The sequence below is a fragment of the Ranitomeya variabilis genome, chromosome 2 (genome assembly GCF_051348905.1).
Source record: "Ranitomeya variabilis isolate aRanVar5 chromosome 2, aRanVar5.hap1, whole genome shotgun sequence".
Classification (NCBI taxonomy): Eukaryota; Metazoa; Chordata; class Amphibia; order Anura; family Dendrobatidae; genus Ranitomeya; species Ranitomeya variabilis.
Genome location: NC_135233.1, coordinates 92,575,220 through 92,588,542, shown reverse-complemented (window position 1 = coordinate 92,588,542; position 13,323 = coordinate 92,575,220). Strand labels below are relative to the sequence as shown.

General features: G+C 46.2%; 1 protein-coding gene across 5 annotated transcripts in view; it reads left to right on the top strand.

Moving 5' to 3' along the window:
• The first annotated feature begins 1,345 nt into the window (after nucleotides 1-1,345).
• EML6 (EMAP like 6) overlaps nucleotides 1,346-13,323 on the top strand; it is a 170,985-nt gene continuing 159,007 nt past the window's right edge. For 3 of the 5 annotated variants that reach the window (XM_077282703.1, XM_077282702.1, XM_077282701.1), the window contains exon 1: nucleotides 1,347-2,187. In XM_077282703.1, the coding sequence (XP_077138818.1) occupies nucleotides 1,991-2,187 (197 nt within the window). In that variant the 5' untranslated portion in view covers nucleotides 1,347-1,990. Of the gene's footprint in view, nucleotides 2,188-13,323 lie in introns of all 5 variants that reach the window. The other 2 variants (XM_077282700.1, XM_077282704.1) reach the window with 2 other exon arrangements.

Below are 13,323 nucleotides of genomic sequence, written 5' to 3'. Positions count from 1 at the left end.
CACCAATAGGAAACTGCAGTTGGAAACCCGCAGTGGAATCCGCAGTAGAAAAAAGATCAAAACCCGCACTGAAAAGCACTGCGGTTTTCACTGCGGATTTGTCCAAAAAAGGACCTGAAAAATCCGCAGTGAAAAAAGGATCGTGTGAACGTAGCCTAATTGTTCCACTCCTGGTTTTGGCTACAAAACCTGAGGAAAAAGCCTGACAAAATCCTGACGTGTGCACATAGCCTAAGTGTTGCATCTCGCCCCAGCACACCCATCATTAAGACCTGCATGCACAGTGCCAGTCTTAAGGGGGCTGTCCGGCCTTACGCTAGAAGTCTGCCCTCACTTTATGTGACTGCAGACTTGTGAATCCTCCCATGGCGCGCTGTGAGGAATCTCTGGTTCCAGGAGCAGCGGTTGCGTGACCGACAAGTACGTGATTTGCATACATGTGGTCATGTGCCGACAAGATGGGCATGGCTTTGCTGAATGCAATTGTACTGAGCGACGCCGGACACATCTAGTCGGAATGTGGCTGGAAGTATGCAAATCACCTACTTGTGGTCACATGACGGATTTGTCACACAGAGTGACTGCAGACTGGTATCCTGAGGCGGGAAAGACCCTGTAATGTCAGCGCTCTGTGTGAAGGTTTGCATGTTTTTTCTGTGAATTTTGGAGTAGATTTTGCTGTAAAATCCATCTGAAAAGCTCTTCAAATACTCCTTGATTAAGCTCCCTATTCCTCTGACAGATAACCCGCGCCAATAGTGTCTGTGGTGATTTATTTCCCCCTTTTATTCCACGTTGTTTCTTTAGACGTTTCAGCTTGAAAAAAACCCAAAACGCTTCACACTTGATAACTGAATCGATGCGAAAAAAAAAATGTCCCATATAAATAAAATGCATAAAAATGGGTCAATAAACTTAGTTTTTTGTGTATTTTCCCACCTGAAGTACCACATAAAACCCCTCTGTGTGAACATCCCTAAAGCCCTTGGCATCTTCTGTCACTACCTGCCCTATGCTGACCTAGCCTCACACCTACACAGACGTGGAGGCTATAGTTGCCTGACAACCTGGAACAATGGAGAATCACTAACATTCGTGTTTGCATTTGCAACGGCAAAAATATATAAACGGAGAGGATTAGGCCGCAAAGCACGTTGGGAATCTGAGTATCTTCTCCCTCATTACACGATGTAAACACCTGAGCGTTCCGCTGCTGATCACTACAGTTCCCAGAATCCCTTTCGGAGCAGTCGTTACATCCAGATTTACAAGTGAGCAGCTGGCTCCCGCCCGCTTGGCGTCGCGGTTTCCATGCAATGTCTCACCCTGGTTACTACGAGCGGCCGCATTCTAGAACCTGAGTTACGCTAGTGTTTTAGCGTAGGTAGCGGTAGGATACGAGGGCTTACGGCACGGTGCCTCCGCCTACTGTCTGTGATTGAGGCGAGTGTATTATTTCCCCCCCAGTGGTTCCTACGAGGCTGATTGGCCGTGCGGTGCCTGTCAGGAGCACTGATGCTGCACATCGTTACCGTGCTGTCCCCGCTCCCTGCGTGCAGCTGATGCAGCCGTAGACCTCTGATGTCCGGCCGGGACTGATCGCTGGAGATGCTGCAATGAGGGCTCCGCGCTGCTGCAGGCGGGAGCCCCCTCCCCTCACCGCCGGCACACGCGCGCTCCCCGCTGCAGCCCACCTGTTCGTGGCATAAACTTCCAGCCTCTGTCCGCAGCGCAGCGCTGAGAGCGCAGGGCATCCGCCGGGCACAGGGCACAGCTGCAGCATGATGGCTCCCGCGGGTGCAGGCGCCGCCGTCCTCGGGCAGCTCGGGGATTATGGTGGCACTGCGCTGCGCTGTCATTAGCTCTCCTCTGCCGGCCATCAGGTGCTGACAGCACAGGCTTCCCCTGTGGAGGAGGAGCAGAGGACACCCTGCCAGGAGAAGACCTTGTGCCACCCCCTGTCCGCACACAGCAGTGCCCTCCTTATATCATGGCGGACAGGACTGCTCCTGGGTGCCAGCTGCGCCTGGAGTGGGTCTATGGCTACAGGGGGCACCAGTGCCGCAACAACCTGTACTATACAGCTGGCAAGGAAGTGGTCTACTTCGTGGCCGGGGTAGGGGTGGTCTACAACACCCGGGAGCACAGCCAGAAATTCTTCCTTGGACACAACGATGATATTATCAGGTAAGCAGCTGGCACCCTGCCATGGTGATGGGCAAGAAGCCTGCGCGTGTGGTGGGCATCACTGGTACCCTGCGCGTGTGGCGGGCATCACTGGTACCCTGCGCGTGTGGCGGGCATCACTGGTACCCTGCGCGTGTGTATCAGGCATCACTGGTACCCTGCGCTTGTGGCGGGCATCACTGGTACCCTGCGCTTGTGGCGGGCATCACTGGTACCCTGCGCTTGTGGCGGGCATCACTGGTACCCTGCGCTTGTGGTGGGCATCACTGGTACCCTGCGCTTGTGGGCATCACTGGTACCCTGCCATAATGATGGGCATGAAGCCTGCGCGTGTGGTCGGCATCACTGGTACTCTGCGCGTGTGGTGGGCATCACTGGTACCCTGCGCTTTTGGGCATCACTGGTACCCTGCGCTTGTGGTGGGCATCACTGGTACCCTGCCATAGTGATGGGCATAAAGCCTTCCCTGGTGGTGGGCATCACTGGTACCCAGCCCAGGGATGCTGCTGATTTCATGCCCATCACACCCATGCTGTGCTCAGTCATCAGGAAGGGGGGCTCTTCTGAATGTGGAGTATTTGACCAAGCAGCAGATGCCACCGGTACAATGTCACAACTTAGTACCACTTCTGCTTCTTGGTGCCAGGCCATCAGCTTCATAATGGCTTTATTTATTCAGACGTCTGTGGTTACAGGTGACAACGGGTCGCACAGACCCAGCATGACCAGTGTATATATATAACTGAGTCACCAGATAATGGACCATATCTACAGAAAAAAGACATGGGCGGCACATCCAGATCTTATGCATCGATCTATCGTGGCTAATCAAAAACTGACCATGAGGCTCTAAGTTAACACTATGAAGCCCACTGCCACGTCACGGCGATCCATGGTGGAGCCAAGGGTGCTGTGCCGTGCAGCGGGGTGCTGTGCCGTGCAGCGGGGTGCTGTGCCGTGCAGCAGGGTGCTGTGCCGTGCAGCGGGGTGCTGTGCCGTGCAGCGGGGTGCTGTGCCGTGCAGCGGGGTGCTGTGCCGTGCAGCGGGGTGCTGTGCCTTGCTGCGGGGTGCTGTGCCTTGCTGCGGGGTGCTGTGCCTTGCTGCGGGGTGCTGTGCCGTGCAGCGAGGTGCTGTGCCGTGCAGCGGGGTGCTGTGCCGTGCAGCGGGGTGCTGTGCCGTGCAGCGGGGTGCTGTGCCTTGCTGCGGGGTGCTGTGCCTTGCTGCGGGGTGCTGTGCCTTGCTGCGGGGTGCTGTGCCTTGCTGCGGGGTGCTGTGCCGTGCAGCGGGGTGCTGTGCCGTGCAGCGGGGTGCTGTGCCGTGCAGCGGGGTGCTGTGCCTTGCTGCGGGGTGCTGTGCCTTGCTGCGGGGTGCTGTGCCTTGCTGCGGGGTGCTGTGCCGTGCAGCGGGGTGCTGTGCCGTGCAGCGGGGTGCTGTGCCGTGCAGCGGGGTGCTGTGCCTTGCTGCGGGGTGCTGTGCCTTGCTGCGGGGTGCTGTGCCTTGCTGCGGGGTGCTGTGCCTTGCAGCGGGGTGCTGTGCCGTGCAGCGGGGTGCTGTGCCTTGCTGCGGGGTGCTGTGCCTTGCTGCGGGGTGCTGTGCCGTGCAGCGGGGTGCTGTGCCGTGCAGCGGGGTGCTGTGCCGTGCAGCGGGGTGCTGTGCCGTGCAGCGGGGTGCTGTGCCTTGCTGCGGGGTGCTGTGCCCTGCAGCGGGGTGCTGTGGAGCACCTGGGCCGCTCCCCTTGCTGGTATGGTGTTGCGGCGGCGGTGGTCGCCATGTGATGACGCGCCCAACAAGTTATGTACCCACTAAGAAGGTCACCGTGACGTGGCAGTCGGCTTCTTACATTCTGATCATGTTAAACAAAAACCTTGTGGTTCAGTTTGGTAAGTTTTTATTTAGCCACAATAAATCAGTGTGTGAGATTTAAATGTCTTTTTGACTATTGAATGTGGCATTTCTACAATTTACTTCAATAGGAGCCTTTAAGATACATAAAAGAAGTTTTACTAGAGAAATGTGTTCTTTTTCTTTAGAGAAATAGACCTTACATCTACTTGTCTGCCGTTATCTAGATGTATTTTTGGTTTTCATCTGTGAGACAGTCCGTGCCTGTGTGTGGGGACCTCCCACTCTCTCCCAATAGATAATATATTGGGAGATAAGCAGCGGCAGCTCAAATTTAAAGGAAATCTGTCAAAACACTTCAAAATGCACGCAGCACACATTAATACCGTAAATCAATTGCTTAGACTTGATGAGGCTGGCATACTTATTTTGAAAATTAATGTCAGATTGTATAATCTAGTCAATTCAAGTCAATGGGTATGTGAAAAAAATCGGACTGCACTTAGATTACATCCAAGTGCAGTCTGTTTGTCACGGACACACGGCATGGAGGAGGTTGAGAAACTTTTTTTTTTCTCTCCACCTCCAAGAATATCGGATCACACTCTGATTGAAGTTTGATTAGCATAATCGGACCGATTTTCTCACATGGATAAAAAACAGTTGCCTGCATCTATATCTTCTGACCAGACAACCTTTTTTAAGTAGTTATTTTCTATTGCGCATTCCTTTTGTCCCAAAACTATAAAATCTTCAGTGGCTTTTCCCACAATTTTTTTTGTGGGTTATACACATTTCATAGGAAGTGAGCAGTAAGTGTCCAAAACAGAAAACAGCACTGGTCATTATGTTTTTACATAGGACAGCTAATTAAGTGAAAATGCTCTCGGGAGATTTCTGAAGGCACTGCTAATCCATTAGACCAAGTAAGAAGATATTCTACTAATCAATGTATACCTGTGGGCATGTTCTCTTTAAATAATATTTATTTTCTTGAATTGCATAACCATTTAGCATAGAAAAATATAATAATAAAATACATTCGGTAGTGTCTACCTCTATAGTACAAAAATACAATACATATGGACTGAACAACCCAAACCCTCTCCTCTTTCACTGGAGGAGAAAAGGGGAAAAATCCCAAAAAACATATTATACGTCCTTGAAACCAAGGATTCCAGATCTGCACATACAGATGAATGTTAGGATAACATACGATGACTTCCCAAGTAAGATCTGACGGCAGTCATGTCTAACCCACACAGTTATAGCAGTTATAGAACGGGAATTATTACTAACCCAGAGGCGTAATATACATTTCCTAAAGTAAAATAATAATTTAAGCACAGCCAATCTAATATATTTATCTATAGACAATAGACGTATCTCTACATCCTGTAGACATTGTTGGTCCAGTTCCCTCCCCCACTCCTGCACCCACTCCAATATGTCTACAGGAAATACATTGATGTGTATAATATCTTCTTACCATTGAGCTTTTTTTAGTCAATTACCTGTGGATTGTACACTAGTCTCAATTTATTAGTGTCTGGCTTAATAACATTATTTTTTTTTTATAAACAGTTATTTATATTCTGGACTATATTTGTTATCTTTCGGACCACCTACAATATATTGTATATTACCTTTAATGACAGTGAGGCTGGAGTGAACTTTTTACCCTTTATAAATATACTGTGTGTATATATATATATATATATATATATATATATATATATATATATATATATATATATATATATATATATATATATATATATATATATATATATACCGCATGTATTGTTTCTGTAAGTGATCACTAGGGACCTATACGTTTGTTGATTCTATATAATAATAATCTTTATATAGCGCCAACCTATTCCGCAGCGCTCTACAATTCAACAGTTCATAACAACAGTCATAACAGAGTTAACGATAATACAGTAATTAATGCAAAGATACATGACTTCTTATTGCTATTAAGACTATAAAGAAACCTGTGCTGTTGTGATCTGTTACATGGGAGGGTTATTTGTGCACTCGCTGTGATGTTGGATCTAAGAGCCCGTCTTTCTATCATTTTCACTATATGTTTTTGATGTGGTATATTTAATGCTAATAAAATACACATTTATGACATACTCTAGTGGCTTTGGTATCTCCTTTTTGAATTGAGTTTACATGTTGTAATTAAAGAGGAAGTTTCACTGGATTTTTTTTTTTTAAACTGAGTACCTCTTCCATTTGTATCTGCTCCTCTGAATCTGGAACGGTTTTTCTTTTTCTTCTACGCCCCTTTGTTCCATAATTATGCCCCCAGAAATAATTGTGCGTATTCTTCTTTAAAACAACTAAGCGTAAACAACAGAACTCCCCTGTGGGTGTGGCCATGTTTTGATTGGTCAGCATCGCAGGAGAAGAATCGGACACCTAGAGGTAAAGTTCTGTGGTGTACGCTCAGTTGTTTGAAAAGAAAATTTACATCATGTAACTAGGGGCGTAAGGAGGAGCAGAAAACAAAAATACAATCCTTTCCAGAATCAGTAGTGCCATGGCAATTAGAAAAGGTACTGAGTTTAATAAAAAAAAATTCAGTGATAAGTCCTCTTTAAGTCACGTTTCTTGCAGAGATTTGTGGAATAAAACTTTCCAATCTCAAAACAGAGGTGAATTACAAGGTTCATAAGTAAAGACTATAGTGCAGCCAGTCTATGCGTTAGATTGATCACAAGACAGTTAAAAAATACATCAGAAATTGACAAAGTGAAATGCACCAGTGTTTTGTATCAAGTTGCACTAAAAATTAGAGTTCGTGGCTATTCCCAAACTTATCATGTGCTTTTAACAAATAAAAAGAAAACTATTTGAATTCTGGCAACTAATTCCAGCTGTTGGGCTCGTACTAGTTAAAGTTCAAATTAAGAATTCAACTGAATTATTATTCATGCTGGAAATATTCCCATGTTCAGATATTGCTTAAATCTGAATTGTAAAACTCATTTTTCTAAACAAAAGTGTGTGAAGAGTGCAGTATTGAAAATTCTGTGAAAAAAATATCCTATTATCCTGAAATTCACAGGGTTGTCACACAATAGAAAAATAAATTTTTATGTGTGAAACTTAAAGTGCATCTGTCGTTTAAGGTAACATTTTAGAATAAGCTGTATTGTGTGTATAAAGGTACATTTTCCTGTACCTGGATCAAAAGTTTGCATTGGTTCACCCCCCCCCCCCCCATATAAAGCTTTAGGCTGGCCATGCACATCAGATAGCTGGTAGCCAAATGACTGTTCAGCCCACAGCTATATCTTCCGACTCTCCCATACATAGGAACACTGTCTATGAGAGAGCCGCTAATTCCTCCGGCAGCAGCTCATATCTTTGCCCAGCCAAAGGATCGGCCACTGAAATTCAACAGGGCGCATCCTTCTCTCCACTAATATTAGTGTGATTGTCTGGAGCCCCCATATACATTAAATGGTTAGCCAACTTTTATGTAATATACAGTGGCACGTAAAAGCTTGGGCACCCCATGTCAAAATTAGTGTTATTGTGAACAGTTAAGCAAGTTGAAGATTAAATGATCTCTAAAAGGGCTAAAGTTAAAGATGACACATTTCCTTTGTATATATATTTTCATCTTTTACATTTTATAAATTGCAAAAAGGAAAATGTGTTGATGCAAAGGTTTGGGCGCTCTGCATGGTTAGTACACAGTAGCACGCCCTTTTGAAAGTATTAAAGCTTGTAAACGCTTTTTGTAGCCAGCCAAGAGTCTTTCAATTATTGTTTGAGAGATTTTCATCCATTCTTCCTTGGAAAATTTTTCCAGTTCTGTGAGGTTCCTAGGTTGTCTTGCATGTACTGCTATTTTGATGTTTTACCACATATTTTCAATGATGTTCAGATCAGGGGACTGTGAGGGCCATTGTAAAACCTTCATCTTGTGCCTTTTGAGGTAGTCTATTGTGGATTTTGACACGTGTTTAGGATCATTATCCATTTGTAGAAGCCAACATGTTCTCAACTTCAGCTTTTTACAGATGATGTTATGTTTGCATCAAGAATTTGTTGAAATTTCATTGACTCCATTCTTCCCTCTACCCATTAAATGTTTCCCGTGCCATTGGCTGCAACACAGCCCCAAAGCATGAATGAGCCACCCCCATGCTTAATGGTTAGCGTGATGTTCATAGAATCATAGAATGTTAGAGGTGGATGGGACTTCCAGGGTAATCGTGTAAACCTGCGCAATTTACACCAGTATTGCAGTATATAGTAAAAATCACAGCCTCCTATGGAGACTATGTTTATAAAAATGTTGAACAACACTGGGGCCAGGACAGAGCCTTGTGGTACCCCACTTGAAACACTCTTCCAATTGGATGTGCAACCATTTATTACTACTCTTTGAGTACGGTCACTGAGCCAGTTATGAATCCACCTAACCATAGCCTTGTCAATCCCATACTTGGCCATTTTTTCAATATGGATAGTATGAGATACTTTATCAAATGAAGGAAATTAGATTAGTCTGACATGACTCATTTGCTACAAACTCATGCTGGCTCTGGTTAATTACTGTTTTCTTATCCAAGTACTTACATACATGCTGTTTAATAATTTGTTGAAAGATCTTTCCTGGTACAGAAGTAAGCCTCACTGGCCTGTAATTTCCTGGCTCCATCTTCTTTCCTTTTTTGATGATAAAGACAACATTTGCCCTCCTCCAATCTTCTGGGACCTCTCTTGTTCTGCATGATTTTTCTAAGATTCTGGCTAGTGGTTCTGCAATTTCCTCTGCTAACTCTTTCAGAACCCTAGGGTATAATTCATCTGGACCAGGAGATTTAATGTAATTTAAATTACCGTATGTTTCGCTTTGTAAGACGCTCCGGATTATAAGACGCACCCCAAATTTTGAGGAGAAAAATAGGAAAAAACTTTTTTTTAATAAATTGGGGGGGCTTCTTATAATCCATGCGTCTTATTGCTTACCAGGGGTTGTGGCTGCGGTGGATCAGGGTCCCAGGGTCGTTGCTGGAGGCAGGAGTGGAGCATTGCTTCAGGCTGGGATGATGGGGTCTGCAGGGGGGCTTCGGTGCTGCATGGGGGCTGCTGTGCTGCAGGCTGGGATGAGGGGTGCTGCAGGGGGCTCTGGTGCCACAGGGGGCTCTGGTGCCGCAGGGGGCTCTGGTGCTGCAGGGCTGTCTCCAGTGCTGCAGGGCTGTCTCCGGTCCTGCGGGGGGCTCTGGCAACATTTTGTGAAAGACCAGAGCCCCCAGCAGTTCGTCCATACTTTCCTGTATAGATAAACTTGGCACACACGTGGTCAGATGCAAGTGAATTTAATATAAAGAGAGTACATACAGTATGACGTTTCGGTCATAGATTAGACCTTCATCAATGTACCTCCAGGGTCAGTTCAAGGGATATATCTTGAGTGCAGTGATTGTGGGACGCGGTATCCACCGCTCGTCCTGTGTGTCATACACACAGGACGAGCGGTGGATACCGCGTCCCACAATCGCTGCACTCAAGATATATCCCTTGAACTGACCCTGGCTTATAGTGGGATTATTCCCCTGTTGACCCAATTAAACCATGAAATACTCTATGAGAGGTACATTGATGAAGGTCTAATCTATGACCGAAACATCATACTGTATGTACTCTCTTTATATTAAATTCACTTGCATCTGACCACGTGTGTGCCAAGTTTATCTATAACTCTGTACGGTTTGGGCACCTACTTGAGCACCACAAACGTATAGTAGTGCCTACGGTTACTTTCACATACGTTCCTGTATGACTAACTCTGGGAAAATGGCCGCCGGAATCTCGAGAGATGAGATCTCAGTGCTGAAATCTCATCTCCCGAGATTCCGGCGGCCATTTTCCCGGAGTCAGTCATACTGGAACTAACTCCGGGAAAATGGCCGCCGGAATCTCGAGAGATGAGATCTCAGCGCTGAAATCTCATCTCCCGAGATTCCGGCGGCCATTTTCCCGGAGTTAGTCATACTGGAACGCATGGACGAACTGCCGGGGGGCTCTGGTCTTTCACAAAATGTCGCCAGAGCTCCCCGCAGCACCGGAGCCTCCAGCATCACCCGGGGCAGCAGCGGACAACCCTGGCAGCGGCGGCGGGCGACAGCGGCGGCGGGCGGTAGCGGCGGCGGACACCCCCTCATCCCAGCCTGTAATGGTAAGCGGTATATCCACTTTATTGGACGCACCCACATTTCCCCCCCAAATTTGGGGGAAATAAAGTGCGTCTTACAAAGCGTAAAATAAGGTAGCTAAGTGTTCCGTCATCATCTCTCTGTTTATAGATAGTGTGGATTCTTTTAAATCTTCGATGGCACCGTGAAGATCAGTTGATGTTACAGTTGCTTTCTTAGAGAACACAGGTGCAAAATAGGAATTTAAAAGTTCGGCCTTCTCAACATCATTTTTGACCACTTCACCCTTTTCATCCTGTAAAAATCCTATAGCATCTTTGAATTTTCTTTTTCTTCTGACATACACCCAAAATCCTTTTTCATTGCTTTTGGTCTCCTTTGCAAGCCTCACTTCATTACTGGCTTTAGCTCGTCTAACGTTTGTCCTACATTCCCTGCAAACAGCATTATATTTTTCTTTAGATATGCTCCCTCTTTCCATTTAATATCAATTTATTTTTTTCTTTTTTAACAAGTGTTTAAATTCTGTGTTCATCCATCCTGGTCTCTTTAAATGCTTTCTTCCATTTCGGGATTGTTACTACTGAATGTGCAGTTCTTTTTCTGAAATTCTGTGCCTTTTTTTTCTCCACACATACCTTTCATCATTGTGGCCAAAGAGTTCTATTTTATCCTCATTGGTCCACAGGACTTGTTTCCAAAATGCATCAGACTTGTTTAGATGTTCTTCTGCATACTTCTGATGCAGAAGTTTATGGTGAGGGCACAGTAGAGGTTTTCTTCTGATGAATCTTCCATGAAGACAATATTTGTGGAGGTGTATCTGAACAGTAGAACAATGTACCACAAATCCAGAGTCTGCTAAATCTTTCTGAAGGTCTTTTGAAGACAAGCGGAGTGTTCTGATTTATCTCGCTAGCAATCCTATGAGCAGTTTTCACTGAAATTTTGCTTAGGGTACCGTCACACAGTGCCATTTTCATCGCTACGACGGCACGATTCGTGACGTTGGAGCGTCGTATGATTATCGCTCCAGCGTCGTAGACTGCGGTCACACACTGCAATACACGGCGCTGGAGCGATAATTTCATGACGTATTTGCGATGTAGAAGCCGTTGGTTACTGTGCGCACATCGTATACAACCTGTGTCACACGATGCAATCATGCCGCCACAGCGGGACACTAGACGACGAAAGAAAGTTTCAAACGATCTGCTACGACGTACGATTCTCAGCGGGGATCCGGATCGCAGTAGCGTGTCAGACACAACGATATCGTAACGATATCGCTAGAACGTCACAAATCGTGCCGTCGTAGCGATGAAAATGGCACTGTGTGACGGCACCCTAAGTCTTCCAAACCTTATCTTGACCTCCGCTGTTCATATTAACTGCTATTTCATCATTACATTTCGAACTGATGAAAGGGCAGCTTGAAAACGCTTTACTATCTTCTTATAGCCTTCTCATGCTTTGTGGTCCTCCACCATTTTTATTTTACGGAGTATTAGGCAGCTGCTTAGAAAAACCCAATAGCTGCTGTTTTTGGCACAAGGTTAGAGGAGACTGGGTTTTAATAAAGCTGGAAAATTTGCATCACTTGGCCTTTCCTAACAATGATAGTGAACAAGCCATAACCATAACAGGCTAATTAAGATGTGAAACCTTGGTCAAAGTTACCTGAGCACACAAATCTCCAAGGGTGCCCAAACTTTTGCATCTGTCCATTTTCCTTTTTGTAATTTATAAAATATATATATATATATATATATATATATATATTCCCCCCCCCTAAAATACAAATGAAGAGTGTCATCTTTAACTTTAGCCCTTTTAGAGATAATTTCATCTTAACTTGCTTAACTGTTCACAATAACAGTAATTTGAACCAGGTGTGCTCAAACTTTTACATGCCACTGTACATGGGGGCTTTAGGGTACTACCAGACAGATTCGTGGTGTCTGGGTCTGGATGCTGCTCAACACTCCTTTTTCTTAATTGATTGTTCAACAATCACTTGATTTTGTAGGGAACAGCTGTTTCACCAGGGACATACTGCAAAATCAAGCTGCTGTCTAACAGTAAACAAAAAAAGCAACGGCTGCTTAGGGTTTTAGGCTGTGTTGCACATGTATCAAGGCCGCAACATGCCTGCTCCATCTGTCCAAGTTAACTTTACTTAACAGTAGGGTTTTTAGTACACAGTGTATACAGAGTGACATTTCTCAGGCTTTTTCTGCCTTCCCAGCAACCTCTGTTCTTCTTGGCAATCCCTGCCTCGCTTCTGGCAGTCCCTGCCTCGCTTCTGGCAGTCCCTGCCTCGCTTCTGGCAATCCCTGCCTCGCTTTTGTCAGTCCCTGCCTCTCTTCTGGCAATCCCTGCCTCTCTTCTGGCAATCCCTGCCTCTCTTCTGGCAGTCCCTGCCTCTCTTCTGGCAGTCCCTGCCTCGCTTCTGGCAATCCCTGCCTCTCTTCTGGCAATCCCTGCCTCGCTTTTGTCAGTCCCTGCCTCGCTGGACAATCTCTGTCCCGTCCGTACTTTTAGCCCCACCAGCTTCCTCCCATCCCTTTTGTCCAGCTTCAAAGGAAGAGATAAAAGGCTCGCCATCTCAGCTTCACCTAGTCCCGGCCGTAGACCCCGGATCCTGTCAGGGATGGTTACCGTTTAAGCTGGTGACCACCTGCACGACACTCAGCCTGAGGCCCCTTCTTGCTGAAGCAACCTTATCCCCACCAGTGATGTGTCGTTCGTGAACGAGCCGACACAAAGAGTCGGCTCCCTGCTGTGAACGATGGGAGCCGGCACACCAGTGAGAGCCACTAAAATTCCTGAATGGCTCTCACTGGGTGTAAAATCCCTGACTTCGGGAGACGTAACTCCGCCCACCTGAGCAAAACGCCGCCCACTCTTCAATTTAATTGGCTCTAAGAAGTGGGCAGAGTTTCTGCGGTAGGTGGGCGGAGTTTCGGACGCCCGAACAGATAGTCAATAGGGATCCATTTAGGATCCAAAAAGAGCCGGTTCGTGAGCCGAAAGAGCCGGCTCTTTTTGGTGAGCGGAGCCATGAGAGCTGGATCACCAAAAAGAGCCGGACTGCCCATCACTA